The sequence below is a fragment of the Hyperolius riggenbachi genome, chromosome 2 (assembly GCF_040937935.1).
Source record: "Hyperolius riggenbachi isolate aHypRig1 chromosome 2, aHypRig1.pri, whole genome shotgun sequence".
Lineage (NCBI taxonomy): Eukaryota > Metazoa > Chordata > Amphibia > Anura > Hyperoliidae > Hyperolius > Hyperolius riggenbachi.
The window spans coordinates 212007170-212029958 of NC_090647.1; the positions used below are offsets into that span (position 1 = coordinate 212007170).

At 43.3% G+C, this 22789-nt stretch overlaps 1 protein-coding gene across 8 annotated transcripts in view; it reads left to right on the forward strand.

The window, feature by feature from the left end:
* ATP11A (ATPase phospholipid transporting 11A) overlaps positions 1 to 22789 on the forward strand; it is a 230613-nt gene that overhangs the window by 79475 nt on the left and 128349 nt on the right. For all 8 annotated transcript variants that reach the window (XM_068268061.1, XM_068268060.1, XM_068268064.1 and 5 more), the window contains exon 2: positions 8652 to 8774. In XM_068268061.1, the coding sequence (XP_068124162.1) occupies positions 8652 to 8774 (123 nt within the window). The remainder of the gene's footprint in view (positions 1 to 8651; positions 8775 to 22789) is intronic.

Sequence of the window (22789 nt, forward strand, 5' to 3'; positions counted from 1 at the left end):
GTCTGAATGTAAATCAGGGAGAGGAAAGAATTTACAATGAGCAAACACTGACTAAATCATTTATAAATCATTATTGTAAAAATTAAGCACTTTTTTCATTACGTTATTGTCACTGCAGTTCCTCTTTAAAGTTGATTAAATTGTTTTACGTTAGAGGAGGCAAGTTTGTATCTTTTGTTATATCTTTAGTTCCATCAACCACTATCCGCAGTTCTACTCTAACTGAGTTACTTCTGGAGACCATTTTTAGATCTGATTGATCATAAGACTATGACTGTGCCTAGTACACACCGTACAATTTTCTGTAATGCTGGGAATACACTATTAGTTTTGAACCGTGTAATCGAGCCGCTGATGGCTCGATTGATCATTTCCGACCTGTCCGATACCCCGCCTGATCGATTCCTGCTCGATACCGCGGGCAGGACAATAGTAAAAAACGATAAGAAGATAAGAAGCCGCCCGCGGGGACGAGCGGGAATCGATCCGGGCACCCGCGGGGACGAGCCGGAGTCGATTGAGTGGCTCGATACATGGTTCAAAACGAACCGTGTATTCCTTACACAAGATTTTCTGTTAGATTTACCTGCCAGATAGATAATTTCCAACATGTTGGAAATTATCTATCTAACCATCTATCTGCCTAGCAATTAGGCATTGGTCTACTCAGCAGGAGATAACCAGAAGACAATGCACCAGAGATAATGACCAGTCTCTACCAGAACTTTACAGAAAATAATCTAATTACTGAAAATCTTACAGAAAAACTATCTGAAGGTGGTCATACACTAGTCGATTTGCCATCAGATTCGACCAACAGATAGATCCCTCTCTGATCGAATCTGATCAGAGAGGGATCGTATGGCCACCTTTACTGCAAACAGATTGTGAATCGATTTCAGCCTGAAACCGATCACAATCTGTGGAGCTCAGGCAGCAAAAAGTCTAGAACCAGCCCTGTGGCTGATAACTTACTAGCGAGCAAAGGGCAAGCAACAAAGGTGGCCCCTGCATGTAGCACCACAGCTACGGCCTGTGGGTCGCATGGAATCAATAACTGTAGAGAGCTTTGTGGGCCACCAGAGAAGGCTCAGCAGGCCACATTTGGGCTTAAGACATGCCTGGCTTGACTTATGTGATTCCTTGGCTTATGCAATTTCAGGGAACGATTAGTTTTATTTCTGCATCAGACAGTCTATACAATAACTGTCCTTTCTGGTGGCTCATTAAAACAGGGTTTTGTTAACTATACTGCTTTTTATTATTTTTATAAGCATTCCTGTAACTATATAGCTGTTATTGTCAGACAAGGAGCCCATTAAGTTAAGTTTTAGCCAATTTCTGAAATAAATGGGATTTTTTTTTTGCTATTTGTCATACAGTGAGATGCATTATACTGCTTTGCCTTTTGTTCAAATTGGATTATTTACATTAAGATTTTCTAGGGAGCTGTTGTATTTCCTTTGGTTCCATACGCACTCTGGGCTTGCATTAGGATGATAACTGATAGCCGCTTTTTGTCTGTCTAGCTCCCAGAAAGCATTTTATTGAGGACATTAATTTCTTGTTTACAAGTACAAGAGAGTCAGGTCAAACAGCATGTCTGTTGTGATGCTATGAGCAGGGTAATTTGAGCATTGTGTCTGCTTTCACTTGTCCAATTGTTATGGAACACTAACAATGTGTTGTACGCTAATAGGAGACAGGGCATACTGCCGGCATCTCCTGTGGAGGCTGGTCATTTTCTACTTTGTCCATAAAATCTCAGTATAGAGTTACTTATGTTATTTTATTTTAATTTAATATATTATATTGCTGTAATTGGCAACACGCCGTTCTCTGCTGATATTTAAAAAAAAAAATGACTCGGATAGTGTAAAATGAATCTTATTCTTAAAGCAAGAAGTTTTAAATCAGGATGATACCATTTATTGGCTAACTACAAATGAATAAGAATAAACAACTTTCTATATTGGTATGATGCTGATGATATATGAACTGTCTCAGCCACTCTAGCTGAACTTGTGAACTAAGAATTTACGATACCTCTGGGTCAATCCTAATACCAGGTCTGTGAGCAATAGAGTAAACAAGGATCCTTATCTTACCCCATTTAGATGGTCTGTTTGTATTAAAGAGAACCCGAGGTGGGTTTAAAGAATGTTATCTGCATACAGAGGCTGGATCTACCTATACAGCCCAGCCTCTGTTGCTATCCCAAACCCCACTAAGGTCCTCCTGCACTCTGCAATCCCTCATAAATCACAGCTGTGCTGTGAGGCTGTGTTTACATCTGTAGTGTCAGTCTCAGCTGCTCCCCCGCCTCCTGCATACCTCCGGTCACTGCCCCTGTCCCTTCCCTCCAATCAGCAGGGAGGGAAGGGATGCAGGTGGGGACTGGAGTTCTGCAGGAGGCGGGGAGAGCAGCAGACTGACACTATAGAGATAAACACAGCCAGCTCTGACAAGCTGTTTGTCAGCAGCGTGGCTGTGATCTATGAGGGATTGCAGAGTGCAGGGGGACCTTAGGGGGGTTGGGATAGCAACAGAGGCTGGGCTGTATAGGCAGATCAAGCCTCTGTATGCAGATAATATTCTTCAAACCCACCTCGGGTTCTCTTTAAGGCATCTTAAAGAGAACCCGAGGTGGGTTTGAAGAATATTATCTGCATACAGAGGCTGGATCTGCCTATACAGCCCAGCCTCTGTTGCTATCCCAAACTCCCCTAAGGTCCCCCTGCACTCTGCAATCCCTCATAAATCACAGCCACGCTGCTGACAAACAGCTTGTCAGAGCTGGCTGTGTTTATCTCTATAGTGTCAGTCTGCTGCTCTCCCCGCCTCCTGCAGAACCCCAGTCCCCGCCTGCATCCCTTCCCTCCCTGCTGATTGGAGGGAAGGGACGGGGGCAGGGACCGGAGCTATGCAGGAGGTGGGGGAGCAGCTGAGACTGCCACTACAGATGTAAACACAGCCTCACGCAGAGTGCAGGGGGACCTTAGTGGGGTTTGGGATAGCAACAGAGGCTGGGCTGTATAGGCAGATCCAGCCTCTATATGCAGATAATATTCTTCAAACCCACCTCGGGTTCTCTTTAAGATGCCTTAATACAAACAGACCATCTAAATGGGGTAAGATAAGGATCCTTGTATGCAGATAACATTCTTGTATTCTTGTATGCAGATAACATTCTTTAAACACACCTTTGGTTCTCTTTAATGACGTATTTATGCTTGAAAAAAATATCTGTTTTCCCTTTTGATGTTGCATGTATATAAGCTGTCTGTACCACCAGCTTGCAAACTAACAGGATGTAAACCTGACGAAGGCTGCAAGGCCGAAAGCTTGTTTATTCTTATTCATTTGTAGTTAGCCAATAAATCGTATCATCCTGATTTAAAACTTCTTGCTTTTACTGATGGCTAACACGGTACAATATATTATTCTTAAAGCAAACCTGAAGCTAAAAATACTTATGATATGATGAATTGTATGTGTAGTAAAGATAATAAATAGAACATTATTAGCAAAGAAAAGAGTCTCATATATTAATTATCAGTTATATATAACATTGCATCATTCTGTCATATTTGCAGTTTAGAAACCACACTCTGGCACATATGCAATTCATTTTTTCACCTGAGTTATCTCCTAAATTTTCAGCATTTTACAAATTAAAGTGTTACCAAAAAATTGGTGAAAAAGTACTATCAAATTTAATTTGAGCATTTTCTTGCTTGCTGGTGGTGTAAAAGACATTTTATTGAAAAGCTGTGAAAAAATCACCTAGGAGAAAACTCAGGTGAAAAAGTGAATTGCATATGGGCCTCTGTCTTTTAAGCTATAAAACAAAGCAGAAATAATGATCCTTTGAACTTTCCTGTAGTAAAACCGTATCTCAAACTGTGGCCCATATGCAATTCATGTTGTTTTTAAAATAACTTTTCAGCATTTAGCAATTAAAAAAAGTACCAAAAAGTAGTTGAAAAACTATATTCAAAATTATTTTTAGTATTTTCTTTCTTGCTGGTAATTAACAAGTTGTAAAATTATCACCTTGTAGAGAACGCAGGGGAAAACGTGATTTGCACATGGGCCTGTCTTTTTTTGCCTATTTAAGTGCTTCAGAAAACAGGACTGTATTGGACCCAGTGGGTCGAAGAGTTCAGAGCTGCTCTTTTGCATAGATAACTGATCTTTTTTTCAACTCTTCCTGTACTGGAAAACAGTATGAGACACTTTTCTTTGCTACTCATGTTCTATTTCTTAAGGTGGCCATACACTGGCCCGATTCTCGCCCGTTTCGACAGCAGATTCGATCCTGGGATCGAATCTGCTGCCAATCGTTCGCGGTAAACGCCGCCGCCGATCCGATTTCCTCCCGAAATCGGATCGGTCCGTTGATCGCGCCGTGCGGGAAATTACCCTCGATCGCCCGCGGGTAAAGTGCGCGTCGCTAGCGGCGGCCGATCCGACGAAAAATACATTACCTGATGCGGGCTCCCAGGCGTCTTCTCCGCATTTTCTCAGCGCTGCACCCGCTCCATCCCGGCGCTTCCTGGGTAACTGCAGTGACCCAGGAAGTTCAAATAGAGGGCGCTCTATTTGAACTTCCTGGTCACGGAGTGACACAGGAAGCGCCGGGATGGAGCGGGTGCAGCGCTGAGAAGAAGAGGAGAAGATGCCCCGGAGCCCGCATCAGGTAATGTATGCGCGGGGGGGGGGGGGGGGAACAGGCGGCAGGAGCAGCTGAACAGATTGTGATCGGTTTCAGGCTGAAATCGATTCACAATCTGTTTGCAGTAAGGCAGCCATACGATCCCTCTCTGATCAGATTCGATCAGATAGGGATCTGTCAGCTGGTCGATCTGGTGGCACATCGACCAGTGTATGGCTGCCTTTAGCTGTACCACACATACAATTCATTATGAGATAATGATCTCATAAGTTTATTTGCGCTTCAGGTTTGCTTGAATTTTATGTAGCCCAAATCTGGAATTTTTTCTTATTATTAGCTACCAGACTCCCTCTGTCACATGTCTGGCACTGACGGGCATTGGGGTGAATGCAAATGATACAACCACTGTGTACTCTCAACACTGCCACTGCCATTTTCATACAGATGTGCTCAGCAAACCTTTCAATCAAATGTAGCAAGTACAGCTTACAGGATATCCTGCGCCAAAGCAACTCAATGCTGGATCATTCCCATCCAACCAGTCCTGTGACTGAGATAGCCCAGCTATGCAGCTCAGTCAGAATTACAAGCTTTATAACTACAAATACTGTAAGTAATGCAGGATTGGGATAAACAGCTGCAGGACATCCCAGAGCTACAACTGCTAAACCAGTTCAAAATATATATATATGTATATAGTATAATGCCTGGTACACACTATGAGATTTTCTGGCAGATTTACTGTCAGATCAAATATTTCCAAGTTTTCAACATGTCTGATCGTATTTCTGATCGATTTCCGATAGAAGTGAACGGAAAACAGTTGGAAATCGATCGGAAATCAGATGTTGGAAATAATCGATCTGACAGTAAAGTTGCCAGAAAATCTCATAGTATGTACCTAACAAGACTTTATTATTATCAAAAGCAGAAAATCTAATTAACACTAATAGATTAAAAACACATGAGTTGGCCAAGACACCACACAATCATCTCCCAACCAGCACCTACATCCCTGGCCGACCACTAGCAAACAGGCTGTGTGAGCAAAAAATAACAGACTAAGGATGGAAGCCTATAGGCTGTTAAGGCCCATACACACGTCGGATTTTTGCGAACGACCCGTCGTTTGAACGTTCCGTCGTTCGCACGTCAAATCCGGCGTGTGTACAGACTATCGTTCGGGTGATAAGACTGGTTTTCAGCGATCCACCGGGCGGATCACTGAAAACCAGTCTTATCACCCGAACGATAAACTGTACACACGCCGGATTTGACGTGCGAACGACGGAACGTTCAAACGACGGGTCGTTCGCAAAAATCCGACGTGTGTATGGGCCTTTAGTGTCACGATGCACGAAGCAAAGCGGCCACATGTGGGACCCCCATGGACAATAAGCAAGACAGGGCAGTCAGCACAGGTGAAAGGCAAACGTATGCAGCAAAGCCTCTAGTTGACAGTGCATATCCAGCAAAGTTCATAATAGCACCAGTAAAGCTTTATAACTACCGCGTCACCTTTCTCCCGTTTGAAGCTGGGCAGCACAGCATTGGCAAAGCCCCTGCTGACTGCACGTTGTGGAGTAGCAGTACAATGATGAGTAGGCAGTTCGCTTATGTCTCCTGCATGTACTGTATATAAAACCCATTTAATATTTGATATGCATAAACTGTGTGTTTTACATTTTCCTATAGTTCAGTTTTATTAAATTGTGAACAGGGCTGATTTCAGTCTGTGAATCTGGTTTGGGTTTTGAGTACTTCAAATAATAAGGCCTCTTTCCATGGCCAGCTCAACTGCTCGCTTGTTTGGCAGTTCAGTCTTCTGGCCAGGCACAAGCGCCTTTCAGCTACAATTACATGTAGCCAAATGGTAGGGCTCGGTAACGCCGGGGTTGTCATGTTTGACACATGGTGGCGTTACCCACCAGCCAAATACTCATGATGCGTCAGAGGATGGCGACTGTGCTCAGATGCTACTCCAAGGGGAGACCATCTCTCCACCACCCATGCCATGCTAGCAAGCTCCTGGCCGGTGACTGGGAGCAGCTGAAGGGCGGTAAATTCACCTCCTTCATCTACCCGTAGAAAACAGGCCTATGAAGTGCTTGATATTGAACACCCAAGTTTTTACAGCTTGAGGCCTAGTTTACAGTGGTGACTTGAATCGCAGAATAATTCTGCATATTAACTTACTGCCCTTACAATTCTATGGGGCTGTTCACAGTACTGCCTTGTAACTGATCGAGTTATTCTAACTCATTGCATGCAAGCGCTGTATTAATATCTATGTCCAGTCTGCATTACAGTGACTGTAATGCAGACTGGACATAGATATAAATACAGCGCCTGCATTAATACAGTATAACCACTGTGAATCCAACCTAAAGGAAAATTTCTGTAAAAGCAGACATTATTATTATTCTCTGTTTTCTTTTCATTCAGAAAGGGAACCGAGTTATATATACTGTAGCTGTATAAACAGTTAGATCAGGTAGTATTTTGTGGTACTTCGCCATGGTAGTTTGCATATCTGGTTCAAAAATAAATTGTTTTATCTCACAACCTGTTTTTAAAAAGACATCTTTCCACATGGAACAGCTGTCATTATACCAAAACCAGTCCTACCTAAAAGCAATAAGTAAGAGCTTCATGTGAAAACCAAAACAGTGAGCTCATTATTATGTCTCATTATTTAAAGCGTAGTATGGATACAAACGCGCCAAAAGGATAAAAGTATCTAAAAAGTTTAAAACATGAGGAGGCAGTGGTGGACTTACTTCCTCAAAGCAGACACAAAAATTGCCAATGTGTTTGTCAAATAGATCTATATCAACTCTATCTCAAGTCCACCCCTGGTGGAGGGGTGTTACCCCTATTTTTTACTCCTCTACTTCTACGTCCTACACCGACTTCTTAATCCTTAGTGGGGTCAGGTCCAATCTCCCTACCTGCCTATACAGTGGGTGCCTTTGAGGTAACCCTGCTTTGTGAGTATAGTTTATTACTCTATCATACTTCATTTCAACTACCAGTACATACTACGCTATATTTGGCTATTGGTGCCCCTACTCTGAATTATTTAAAGGACCACTACTGCAAAAAAATTAAAATGTAAAAATACATGTGTACATATAAATGTAACATGTTAGTTTATCCCAGAAAAAACAAGCATTATAAATTACTTTAATCCAATGTTGCTTTCACTTACAGTAAATGTAACATGTTAGTTTATCCCAGAAAAAACAAGCATTATAAATTACTTTAATCCAATGTTGCTTTCACTTACAGTAAATACAGGAGGTTCCCTACTTACAAACAGGTTCTCTTCGGGAGTTTGTTTGTAAGTTAAATTTGTGAGTTAAATTATGTGTTAAACTCAATGAAAGGGGGATAAATTATTTACTTTTGGCCAATGCTGGATTTGGACAATTTTGTTTATGTCTCTGAAACATTGTAACCTGAGTGACTGTCTTTATTATTAATCGGACAGCAACAAATGTCTTACTAACAGGTTTTGGGATAATCCATCTCATTTTGGGGGATTCCTGAAGTTCCCTTTATTCTTTTTAAAATTACCGTATTTTTCAGAACATAAGATGCACTTTTTCTTCCCAAAAGTGTGTGTGTGTGTGAGGGGGGAAAGGGGGGGGGGGGTTGAGGAGGGGGGGAGGAGTCCCTGCATCTTGCGGTCAGAAGGTGTCCCTCTGTAGCCTTCTTGGCCACCGCCTGTGTAGCCTTCTATCCCCCTGTGCAGCCTTCTGTCCCTCCGCTCAGACTTCTGCCCCCCATTGCCCCCCTTGCCTCTGTGTTTCTGTCCCTCACCTTATGTATACTTACTGATCAGCTTGAAGGGGGGCAGAAGTTGTGTCCCATATCTGCTCTGAACCTCTAAACAAATGTCTTTTTGTGCCTCTGTGATATGTCATTCCCAACTTTACTGTGAACTTAAAACCCTTGTTTTTCTTTCTAGTGTGCTGGAGAAGAGAATTGGGTAGACAATCGTTCTATTTATGTTGGCCACAAAGAGCCTCCTCCTGGCACTGAAGCTTACATTCCACAGAGGTATCCAGATAACAGGATAGTCTCCTCAAAGGTAAGATTGTTTACTCATCTACATCAAGTCACTTGTGTGGTTACCTGGCTGGAACCTTCTGTATCTATGCTGCGTTTCTCCTCTGTTTATGCACTTACTGCTGGGTGGCTGAGCATCTGCTTATCAGACTTGGAACAGAAAACTGCTCTCGTAATAATTCTTTTCTTTATTGGATTACACTTGAGCAGAATTCTGCAATGCTTTTCTCTCATCAACAGAAAAGAGCATTTGAGGTAAATTTGTCCTTTGCTTTGCCATCAGAATTGAACTATAAAATGATATCGGAGTAAAATTGATTACAATCAGTAAGGTTAAAAAGATAATATGCAGTTTGAAAAATAGTTTTAAGCGGAACTGAACTACAAACGTCCTCTATGCTCCTAAAAGATAAGTAATAGCATAACAACCTTTAAAGAAAAACATTTCTTTGTTACAGCTGATACAAACCCTGCAATAAACCCGCAGTGTGTCTACTTCCTGCTTTCGAGCGAGGAAGCAGATATAGGGTTAACATCTTGTGTTTACAAATTAGCTGCTCTGCCCAATTCCTGAGCTGACACAGCTGAGAGATCAAATTACACTTGTGATTAGTCACAGATGATGGGGAATTAGACAGGCTAAACTCTCTAAATACATACAGGGTGCATTTCTGTATATTTTCCTTCTGTCCTGTGCAAGAGTTCAAGTCTACGTTAAGGCCTAAATTAAATTGAGGTGACAATACATGTTGAGATAAACATGTGTATGTACAGTGCCAAGAACACAAATAACTAGGCTGTGATCCTTTTTTTTTCTTTCTCTGCCTGAAATAGGTAAATATCAGATATGCAAGTGACAATTTCTGCCCGGGTCAGTCTGGGTCAGACTATAGCATAACCCTCAATTTTAAGTGATTACAGCCATAAAACACTTTCCTGCCAGTAAATGGCTTTTTAGAGCAGGAAAGAGATAAAAAGGGTCAATAATTCATAGATTTGAGCTCTGACATACCTAAAATGAAGGTGTTATTGAGCAGAGACAATGAAACAGTAAAAACTTAAAAACTAAATTGAAATATAAAATAAAACAGTGGGATATCTAAAAAAAAAAAGTCATTTTTAGGAGACTGAGGATAGATATAATTGTTTTTCTCAGCAGTTTATTTTCACCTCAGATGTCCTTTGAAGCACAGCTGTTTGTATGCATTTAATAGAACATTATATAAAATAAGTTTAATAAGATTAGTAAAAAAGAAAAAAAAAAGTTCTTAAAAGCAATCACATTGCTTCAGCATTGTCAGGAATCTGAAGAAGAGCGCCACTTCCTGTCTTTGCTTCCCTCTCTGCCACTCATCACCGCTGGAGACCGGGAAGCCTGAGGTCCTGAAGAAAAGCCATAGACCTCTGAGTAAAGGCAACACATGGTTATTATGTGGCATGAACAGGGTTTCAGAGAGGTGTAAGATTCAGCTACTGGGAGGGCTCTAGGCTCTTGTGGCCATGGGCAGAGAAAGAATCAGCCCCCCCTTCGCCCACCAATGTCAGTATGGTATGTTATGCACGGTAAATGGCCACGTCCGTTGCGGACACTGCATAGCATAGCCTTCTGCTCATGACACAAATGTTTAACTTTTGCTGAAATTTGCCACTGCATTTTGCCTCTGCCCCAGCATGTGGCATCCTTTCTCCATGCTGCCGGGGCATGGTTGGTGGGGAGAACCTCCCGGCGACTAGGCTGCAAACAATGCCTTTACTAGTGGCACACAGAGGTGCTGCATAGCACATGGACGTGGCGTCACTGTGATCTGCTACGCTGCAGTGAGGTGAGGCACTGGCAGTGACGTGTGCAGCCATAGTGACCAGGTCATCCCTCAGTGAGCACATGTGGTGGCCCTCTCTGGGAGTGGTGGCCCTGTGCACATACACAGATGGCACATGCCTAAGGGCCACCCCTACAGCTACAGTGGTGGGAGAGAGAGCATGGGGAGCCATCTGTTCTGTCCAAGTGAGCCTTCCACAGAACTTGATGGTGGATCTCAATAACGTTCCTCATGCCCTTGTGCCCAGTTTTTCAATATTCCTGCCCCATTTAAAGTACCTGTGACAGATAATGTACGTGACAATGGTTCTGTCATAGATTGAGGTATCAATGAACACCCATACAGTAGAGGACAATGAACAGACTGCACTAAACCTCAGCCTTTCCTTGGAGTATTTGCTGATGAACATTTCATTTGGTCCCTGGTGTTTTTCAGCACACTACTTCCCCTGGATGTTGCTTAGCACCTGGTCTAATGTTCTGTAATGGCAAATATTGTAGAATAAACCCCACAGACAATAGAAAGCAATGATGATAATTACACAATTATACCCTAACAGTAGTATTCTCTGGCTGAGGCCTGGAACCCACCAGCAGTACATTACCAAGCCTTTTCTGAGCGCTTTTGATTTGTAAAGCTCTCTGATGTAATGCTATGGGTGTGATTCCAAACTGAGCAATGTGATTTTATAAAAATCCCACATAGCATTAGGAAGAGCTTTTCAAATCACTGACACTTAGAAAAGGCTACTAGTGGGTTTGAGCCGTTACACAGATTCCACCTTTAATATATTTTTCATTTCCTGCAAATGCTGTACACCATGTCCAACACAGCATTACAAATCAGTTATCCCCCTGTTCATTACATATGGACTGTTGAATTGGTTTTATTAATCTACCAGCAGCAGTGTAATGGATTGCGGAGACACCGCCGCGCGGTCTGACAGCGGGGCGGCTGTCTCTGCGTTCAGACCGGCGGTTTCCGGACAGCAGCATGCGTCTGGTTTGTCTGAGCCTAGTAGTGCACACAGATGGAGAGCTGCGCGCGCTAGGAGGCAGGACCTTTATGCCAATAGGAGAGGGATCAGCTGATCAGGACGATCAGCCGATCCCAGTGCAGTGGGTGATTGGCTGAGTGGGACTGGGCGGCGCTGAGGAGCGCTGCACTATATATACTTCTTGCCTGTCAGTTGCTGGTTGTCTGCCGTTGCGAATACTAACGTGTGAGCACTCAGACCAGTCAGATCTCACAGTGTGTTAGAACCAGGAGGACCTGGGAATTCACACTTAGCCAGATTACGTTTGTGTCATTGATGTGTTATACTTCAGACCAGTTCCAGGGTGTTGTGACCAAGGACCTCACACCCAAGATTAGGGATACTGTGTTAATGCTGTGTTATACTTTAGACCAGTTCCAGGGTGTTGTGACCAAGGACCTCACACCCAAGCTTAGGGATACTGTGTCATTGCTGTGTTATACTTTAGACCAGTTCCAGGGTGTTGTGACCAAGGACCTCACACCCAAGCTTAGGGATACTGTGTCAATGCTGTGTTATACTTTAGACCAGTTCCAGGGTGTTGTGACCAAGGACCTCACACCCAAGCTTAGGGATACTGTGTCTTTGCTGTGTTATTCTTTAGACCAGTTCCAGGGTGTTGTGACCAAGGACCACACACTCAAGCTTAGGAACATTGTGCTATTACTGTGTCATACTCTAGACTAGTTCCAGGGTGTCGAGACCAAGGAACTCACACCCCAGTCTAGGACTTTGTTATACTTATATGTTATGACCATTTGCTCTGTCGACCTTTCTCTTGCTTTCTGATTCGGTACCTCTGCATATCTGCCTACCTGTTGCCAGACCCTGCCTGTACCCGGTTACCGAATCAGTCTCTCTCTCTCTCTCTCTGTACCTGATCTGCTTGTGTGTTGCCGACCTGGCCTGCCTGACCACTCTAGCTGTTACTCTCCCTGAGTGCTCAGTTTATCTGTACTAGCAGTAACACCTTTCCACCAGGTGTCAGCTGCAACCAGGACTCCTGCTCCTCAGAGAGTCCAGCCTGTTAGCAGCCAGTGGTCACTTACTCTGGCTGCAGTACAGTTTAACATCTGATATCATTATCCCTGGTTACCAGGTTCTCACTATCTAGGAGATAGGTGGCTCTTGGCCAAGCCGTTTACATCTCCCGCTCCTCGGGAGATAGCCTTCAGTTCATCTAGCACTTTACTCATTAGGTGTCCAGAGGTTAGTCATACTTGTATTATTGGTGATTCTGCAGATCATCCATAATCAAGAATACATCTGTATTGTTGATGATTCTGCAAATCATCAACAATCAGATTCTCTCTGTGTGCTGACACCAATCGTTACAAGCAGACACTTTATACATGTTATATAATGACCTATAAACAAGTTAGTTGGTTTGTCAGCAGTCATGACCCAGAACTTTGTAGCTGAGTAAATTGTCAATGATATTGCTGAAAATGACTAATCAATCAGCTTCTGATGTGACGTCCCTATCCATTAGGGCTGTTTCACATAAATAATCCTAATCCCAATCGCTTAGTGTTTCCACAGTGATTTTCCTTTACAACTCATAACACGATCGCAGTCTATGCTACACAGAGTACGATTTTGATAAAAATGATTCTGTTGTGAAACAGCCATAAGATTTTATTGTCTTTGCACTTTTCAAAACACTGGCAATCAGAAATCCGCTTAAGGGCCCATCCACACTGGGGGGGCGATTTTTGGGGGCATTTACCACTAATCGCTGAATCGCCGTCAATCACTACCGCTTTCAAAATCGCTAGTGTAGTTAAAAGTATATGGCAGTGATCTCACTGTTGCAATCAATGGCGATTCGCAGTAAATGCAAACGCAGTGCATGCAGCACTTTTTAGCGATTTTAGAGCAATCGCAATTGCAATGTTAAAAAACCTGAATCGCAATCACTCAAAAATCACAAAATTGTACAGTGAAACATATGCAAGAAAAAAAAACTCTGCAATTTTGCTAGCGCCCCTAAATGAGTGTGAATGGGCCCTAAATGCACTTTTAGTGTGAAACAGCTTATATTGTTTCCTTTGGCTGCTCAGCTGATCATGTGACTAGCTAAAAGCTGCAGCAGACTGCAAGTTTCTTTACAGCAGTCAGCTGTCAGATTTCTTTTAAATTTGATTAGCATTAATTTTCTTATTTATATGTACTTTGCAATACCTACCGCTGGTATTTCATCTTCTGTTCTATTGTTTCAGGCTTTGTAATTGGTGATAATTATTGAATGAGTAGAAGGAGTTGTCCGATATTTTGCTAATGAGATGTTTTGCATTCTCTTAATGTCACTAATGAAAGCAGACACAGCTGTGCACTCAGCTGATTGCTCTACTGCTATTAAATGCTGTAGCCATGCATAGGTAATAAGAAAATCACTGTGTTCTGGCATCCTTTATCTTATTTTGTGTCTGTTGGACAGACGTCTATTGAATTAACTAATAATATTATCGTTTAAAATATAATTGATAGAGAAATGCAATGACTGCAGAGAAGTTTTGCCCAGGTGTTGTCCAAGTTATGATCTACCATACGCCTTCTAATGTAATGAAGTAGCGGGCCATTATTTGCAACCAGTGTGACCGTATGGGTCATTAATTCATCATGTATCTCATCATCAAGCAATTTTCAAGGTTATTATTTGGTAATAGAATAATGAGAGCTGAGGGTTCATTTATTTAACATGCAGACTGCCATATAAAGGGCAGAAATCATACCAAGAAATGTTGAAATATGCGCTGCCTGACTGCTCCTGCTATAATTCAATAAGCGCAGTAATCTGTGAAGATGTATAACAGAGTCCTCAGGTAGGATGAGTTGCAGAGTACAGATGCACAAATACCACAATAGAGTAATGGAATCCACATTTTACTGATACACCAACCACACACAGTGACTGCTCTCAGCCCACCAGTCCACCAGACCTGGCTAATCTATTCACAAGGCAACACAAATGCGCTCAGATTTTTTTTCTGAATCAAAGATGGTCACATATAATACCGTTTTTTATATTTCTTTTCAATTTAAAAATTACAATACATTTTTCTGATTGATTATAACATTTGAAAAATCTGACTAATGTATCACACATGTTAAATTTGTCCCCAATTATAAAAAAAAAAATGTGTCTATAAATCAAATAATTGACAATCTACCCTACACCATTCAATTTTCAACTTAATCGCTTACTCACCAAGCCTTGTTCCAGCGATCGCAGCAGCCTCCTTGCACAGCTCCGGTATCCTGAGAGGATCGGGACTGAGCAGCGTCATGACGTCATCATGCCGTCATTGACGTCATGGCAACAGTCCCGATCCTCCTCATGCCGGTGTAGTGTCAGAATGGGCAGCCCCGCATGCGCAGTAGGAGCCTGTGTCCCATTAAATTGTGCAGCCATGTAAAACGTCCTAAATATCTCCGCTTCCGCACTACGTACACTTCCGAAAATTTCAGGGTAGGGAGGGGACCCCCAGATCTAGCTCTGTGCCGAATTGCAGCCCTCGAGCCCCACTGGTTCCCGAGACTGATTGCAGCAAACCTATCTCGGGAACTAGCAGGGCTTGGGGGCTGCAATTCGACACAGAGCTAGACCTGGGGGTCCCCTCCCTTCCCTGAAAATTTCGGGAGTGTACGTGGTGCAGAAGCGGAGATATTTCAGGTAAATAATGTCTAACTTCCCACTGAGCATGCGTGATACTCAGTGAGGAAGGCTGCTTCCGGGCTGCCCATTCTGACTTTACATCAGAGAATACCGCAGCTGTGCAGGGAGGCTGCTGCAATCACAGGAACAAGGCTTGGTGAGTAAGTGGCTTGATCGGGGGTATTGGGGGGGAGGGATCGGAGGTTGGGGACACTATTAGTAACATCCCTATTGCTGCCTACAGTGTACAGGAGCCCTTACACCTAGCTAACGTATACTCTGTGGCTCCTGTAGCTAGGGAAACCTCCTGAGTGGCATGCCCGACACTGTGTCGGGCATACTGCTTTCTTGCCCGACACAGTGTCGGCCATACCAATCAGGAGGTTAAAGTGCATTTTATTTTATAATGTGAAGATATCAGCTTGGCGAAAACTTATGAGAAAGAGTAAGACAGCACTGTACTGCCTTGAAAAAAATCCTTCAAAAGCAGATATAAAATGGCATTAAACATGATTAAAAGCTGTAAGCTGTATCACCTGACTAGAACAGAAAATAGCACCCTATTCATGTTAAAGAGGAACTCCAGTGAAAATAATGTAATAAAACAGGTGCTTAATTTTTACAATAATTATGTATAAATGATTTAGTCAGTGTTTGCCAATTGTAAAATCCTCTCCCTGATTTACATTCAGACATTTATCACAAGGTGACATTTTTACTGCTGGCAGGTGATGTCACTGGAAGGAGATGCTGCTTGCTTTTTTGGCAGTTGTAAACAGCTGTTATTTCCCACAGTGCAACAAGGCTCCCACAGTGTGATGTCAGTACCTCAGTGCTGTGAGGTGCTGACATCACACTATGGGAGGGGGTTCACCTCAAAATCAGCCATACAGAGCCCCCTGATGATCCGTTTGAGAAAAGGAATAGATTTCTCATGGGAAAGGGGGTATCAGCTACTGATTGGGATGAAGTTAATTTCTTGGTTACGGTTTATCTTTAAGTGTAGCATGTTTGTTTGTTCAGATGCTAATTTCTTGTTCCTGTGGGATGCTATGGAGGTTTTTTTTTATATCATTATTAACTATTAAGTGCTTCTTTGATATGCTAATAAAAGAGACATACCTGGTAAACCAACTGACCAGCTTTAATTGATTGGATGTACATATCATACTTTAGACGTTGGATTATTTAATATGGTGTATAGCCAATTTAAGCTTTTATCATTTGTGGTTCTCTTCTCAGTACCTTACTATATGAGCCTGCTGTAGTGCACTGTCAGAAATCTCTATATTATCCATTATGTGCTTGGTCATCACTGCACTGTCAGGTTCAGTCATGCCGTGAAAGATAAATAGCATAGTGTTTGCTGTCATGCGGATAGCTATAGACATTTTCACAAGGAAAGAACAGTATTGACGTTTATTCAGCCTCTGAAAAAGGCTTTAGTACCAGCAAAATGAAAGGTTAGATTTGGCTTATACTTCCTTCAAGAAATATGTACATTACAATAGAATTTATATGGACGGCCATATAAGTATGCAATTCACTTTTTTCACCTGAGTTTTCTCCTAGGAGATAATTTTTCATCTTCCATTTAAAATAGTTTTCCAGCACTTTTTACCTACAAAAGTACCAAAAAGTAGGTGAAAAACTAATATTAAAATTATTTCGAGTATTTTCTTGCTTTCTGGTGGCTTAACCATTTCACCACCCCCTGGATGAGTAACTACGTCCTTGCTAAATGCCACAACTCTGTGCAGGGACGTAGCTACTACGTACCTCCCGCCGCGCCCCCCCCCTCCGAGCACTCATTACCGCCGATCACCTGCCACTAGATCAATGAATGGGAAAACAAATTCTCTGTGTGAATGGCTGCAGCCGTCTATTCAAACGGCTCTGGCATTCATGAATCCCGTGTGCGTAGTGCTTCCGTTTCCGTACTACGGAGCTGAAGTCACCACTGAGGACAACTTGTGGCCAAATTGTAATATTACATCCCCCCCCCCCAACCTTTTTTTTTTTTTTTTTTTAGCTTATCATCCCTAGTTACTTTTTTTTTTTTTTTTATTAACTCCTGACCTCTCACACTCCCCTAAAGTTACGTTTTTTTTTTTTTTTATTAAAAAAAAATTACAAATAAAAAAAATACATGGATAGTTACCTTGGGGAATGAACTTTTTTAATATGTATACAAAAACTGTATACTACAATTACTTTATAAATTATGGGTTTGTAATTAGGGATAGATGCAAAACTTAAAAAATGCACCTTTATTTCCAAATAAAATATTGGCGCCATACATTGTACTAGGAAAAAATTTTAAACGTTTTTATTACGGTAGCGTGTTTTATTTTGACACTATAATGGCCGAAAACTGAGAAATAATGAATTTTTTAAATTTATTTCTTATTATTCCCATTAAAACTGAGTTAGAATAAAATTATTCTTAGCAAAAAGTACCCACCAAAGAAAGCCTAATCAGTGGAGAAAAAAACAAGATATAGATTGTTTGTTGCGATAAGTAGTAATAAAGTTATAGGTGTAACGATCGGTGTCAGCACACAGAGAGAATCTGATTATTGGTCATCCGCAGTATCACCAAGAATACAGATATATACCTGATTATTGATGATCTGCAGAATCACCGATAAACCAAGTATAACTAACCTCTGGACACCAATATAGTGTGAGGGTTTGGTGCAACAGTAATGACTTTGAGTCGGACCACCCGAGGAGCAGGAGGTCTTTGGCAGTATGATTGATACCGCCCTCTGGGAAGTGCGAAAACTTTCCAGCAGCCTGAGACCTCCAAAGGGGTGGAGCCCCAGGCTGAAAGTAGGAAGGACCTGTGAGTTAGTGACACCTGAAAGGTGGATGTCACTAGCAGGTCTGGAGACTATCTCTTAATGGAGAGAGATAGCTCTCAAGGTCGGGCAAGCCAAGTCGGCAACACACGGACAGACAAGGTACAGAGACAAAAAGCTGATTCGGTATCCAAAGGCAGGCAGGGTTGGCAACAGATAATCAGATATGCTTAGGTACCGAATCAGAAAGCAGAGGGATAGTCAGAAATGCAATAGGTCATAACAGATATCAAAACAATGCCTAGTCTTGGGTGTGAGGTCCGTGGTCTCAACACCCAGGAACTAGTCTGGAGTATAATATGATGGAACACAGTATTCCTAGTCTTGGGTGTGAGGTTCGTGGTCTCGACACCCTGGAACTAGTCTGGAGTATAACACAAAGATAATACAGAGTCCCTAATCTTGGGTGTGAGGTCCGTGGTCTCAACACCCTGGAACTAGTCTGAAGTATAACACAATGATAACACAGAGTCCCTAATCTTGGGTGTGAGGTCCGTGGTCTCAACACCCTGGAACTAGTCTGAAGTATAACAGAATGATAACACAGAGTCCCTAATCTTGGGTGTGAGGTCCGTGGTCTCGACACCCTGGAACTAGTCTGAAGTATAACACAATGATACTCAGAAGTAATCTGGCTCAGTGTGAATTCCCAGGTCCTCCTGGTTCTAACACACTGTAGGATCTGACTAAGGTCTGAGTGCTTTCCCGCAAGTGTTCGCAACGGCAGACAACCTGAGACTGACCAGCAGTAACTATATATAGAGCGGCACTCTCCGGCGCCACCCATCAGTGACCAACCAATAGTCACTTGCTCTGAGGTCAGCTGACCAACCTGGTCAGCTGATCCCTCCTTGGTTGTCATAAACAATTGTAATGGTATCCAGCGCCCATCAATATATGTGAAAAGTGTAATAACCCAAAAAATAAGGGGGAGCCTAAAAGTGATAAGGGTTAACTTGAACAAAGGAACTGTTTCACTTAGTCTCAAAGAACACACTTCATTTTATTGAATGTCTGCATTCAAAACCCCCCATATAAACCCCCATAAAAACGAGCCTAAGATTGTGTACCAGCCTAGCATACACAGCCGGCCGTGTCACTCACACTGCACAACCATTCACATCAATCAAACACAGAGATATACTCCCGGGAGTTCCAGATTGTATATTGTCTTCCTGATGTATAGGCTATGTCTTAAAGAGACTCCGTAACAAAAATTGCATCCTGTTTTTTATCATCCTACAAGTTCCAAAAGCTATTCTAATGTGTTCTGGCTTACTGCAGCACGTTCTACTATCACCATCTCTGTAATAAATCAACTTATCTCTCTCTTGTCAGACTTGTCAGGCCTGTGTCTGGAAGGCTGCCAAGTTCTTCAGTGTTGTGGTTCTGTGATGCATCTCCCCCATCCAGGCCCCTCTCTGCACACTGCCTGTGTATTATTTAGATTAGAGCAGCTTCTCTCTTCTCTCTTCTCTTTTACAAGCTGGATAAATCCTCCTCTGAGCTGGCTGGGCTTTCACATACTGAGGAATTACATACAGGCAGAGCTGTCTGGTGTCTGCACTCTGTAGGAAGAAACAACCTGACACTTCAGTGGAAGATAGCTGCAGGGGGAAAGAAACACACAAATGTTCTCTTGAGATTCAAGAGGAAGGCTGTATACAGCCTGCTTGTGTATGGATGTATTTTCTATGTGTGGACATACTGTACATCAATCTACTTCCTGTTTTGGTGGCCATTTTGTTTGTTTATAAACAAACTTTTTAAAACAGTTTTTAACCACTTTTAATGCGGCGAGGAGTGGCGAAATTGTGTCAGAGGGTAATAGGAGATGTCCCCTAACGCACTGGTATGTTTACTTTTGTGCGATTTTAACAATACAGATTCTCTTTAAAGAGAACCCGAGGTGGGTTTGAAGAATATTATCTGCATACAGAGGCTGGATCTGCCTATACAGCCAAGCCTCTGTTGCTATCCCAAACCCCCCTAAGGTCCCCCTGCACTCTGCAATCCCTCATAAATCACAGCCACGCTGCTGACAAACAGCTTGTCAGAGCTGGCTGTGTTTATCTCTATAGTGTCAGTCTGCTGCTCTCCCCACCTCCTGCAGATCTCCAGTCCCCGCCTGCATTCCTTCCCTCCCTGCTGATTGGAGGGAAGGGACGGGGGCAGGGACCGGAGCTATGCAGGAGGCGGGGAGCAGCGGAGACTGACACTACAGATGTAAACACAGCCTCACAGCATGGCTGTGATTTATGGGGGATTGCAGAGTGCAGGGGGACCTTAGTGGGGTTTGGGATAGCAACAGAGGCTGGGCTGTATAGGCAGATCCAGCCTCTGTATGCAGATAACATTCTTTAAACACACCTCGGGTTCTCTTTAAGATCCAGTTCCATGTTAATTCTGCGTGCAGTCTATAGTGATAAATCCCAGATCCACACTAGGTGATCTTCACATATAAACGCTTCAATCATTTACTATGCTGTCTTGTCATACATTTTCTCGTATGAAGTTAATTCAGGGGGAGTGAGGGTTAGCATGCAATAGTGTTAGTCCATGCAGGGGGGGGGGGGGGGGGGTTTAGTAAGCATAAGCGACCACTTAAGTTAGCCAGGCTGTGAGGCTTTGGGAAAGTTCAATAACATGCAGCGGGCTAGCGCCTGTCCAACACAGCGTTTCCGCTTCCCTCATATGCACAGATAAGATACTCTGCCCTGCGGGCTCTCACCACCTCCTCCAGCTCGTGGGTCCTTCTTGGTACCACTTCGGGCCCCCCTCCGGCTACTGCTCGCTTCCTCCTCCTCTTCTCTGTCCTGGTTGTCATAAAGGTTCTGCCTCTCAGCGCGCGCGCGCATTCCTCAATCTGTGTGCACTAACAGACCCAGCCACACCAGATGCACGCTGCTGCGTGCAAACCGCCGTGCTGGGCGCGGAATCCGCCGCCTTGCTGTCAGTACACGCGGCGGCTTTTCCGCGTTCTATTACAATAGGTGAATGAATGGAAGGAGCGCTGACGGGTGACAATTGCTCTGGTTTTCGAGAGGAAAAACCCTTCGAGGTGAAAAGGTTAAAAAGCATTTTTCAAGTTTAAAAATATAATTTATAATTCACGTTAGTGTTTTTTTATGGAACCAGACATACAGATCCGGCCATCTGAATCCGGTGAAAACGATCAGTTTTACAGCTCTTGTGTTGTAAAACATCCGTTTTCATTGGTTCCTATATGCTGCAAAACCTTCAGTTTCCATTCCGCTAAGCGAAGTGGTCCGGAAAATTGGGTCCTGCAGCATCTTTTGGTCCGCTCAGCGGTGCAGACGACTGAACCGTACTGTAATAGAACGCGGAAAAGCTGCCGCGTGTACTGACAGCAAGGCGGCTGATTCCGCGTCCAGCGCGGCGGTTTGCACGCAGCAGCGTGCGTCTGGTGTGGCTGGGTCTGTTAGTTCACACAGATTGAGGAATACGCGCGCGCGCGCGCTGAGAGGCAGAACCTTTATGACAACCAAGGAGGGATCGGCTGACCAGGTTGGTTAGCTGACCTCAGAGCAAGTGACTATTGGTTGATCATTGATGGGTGGCGCCGGAGAGCGCCGCTCTATATATAGTTAAGGCTGGTCAGTCTCAGGTTGTCTGCCGTTGCGAACACTTACGTGGAAGCACTCAGACCTTAGTCAGATCCTACAGTGTGTTAGAACCAGGAGGACCTGGGAATTCACACTGAGCCAGATTACTTCTGTGTATCATTGTGTTATACTTCAGACTAGTTCCAGGGTGTTGAGACAACAGACCTCACACCCAAGATTAGGGACTCTGTGTTATCATTGTGTTATACTTCAGACTAGTTCCAGGGTGTTGAGACCACGGACCTCACACCCAAGATTAGGGACTCTGTATTATCTTTGTGTTATACTCCAGACTAGTTCCAGGGTGTCGAGACCACGAACCTCACACCCAAGACTAGGAATACTGTGTTTCATCATATTATACTCCAGACTAGTTCCAGGATGTTGAGTCCACGGACCTCACACCCAAGACTGGGCATTGTTTTGATATCTGTTATGACCTATTGCATTTCTGACTATCCCTCTGCTTTCTGATTACCTACCTACGCATATCTGATTATCTGTTGCCAACCCTGCCTGCCTTTGGATACCGAATCAGCCTTCTGTCTCTGTACCTTGTCTGTCCGTGTGTTGCCGACCCGGCTTGCCTGACCTTGAGAGCTATCTCTCTCCATTAGAGATAGTCTCCAGACCTGCTAGTGACATCCACCTTTCAGGTGTCACTCACTCACAGGTCCTTCCTACTATCAGCCTGGGGCTCCACCTCTTTGGAGGTCTTAGGCTGCTGGAAGGTTTTCGCACTTCCCAGAGGGCGGTATTGCCCATACTGCCAAAGACCACCTGCTCCTCGGGTGGTCCAACTCAAAGTCATTACTGTTGCACCAAACCCTCACACTATATAGGTGTCCAGAGGTTAGTTATACTTGGATTATCGGTGATTCTGCAGATCATCAATAATCGGGTATATATCTGTATTCTTGATGATACTGCAGATCACCAATAATCAGATTCTCTCTGTGTGCTAAAACCGATCGTTACACGTACGGCCGGTTCTGTTGGCAAACTCTAATGTGAACCGGGCCTTAGGAGAGAA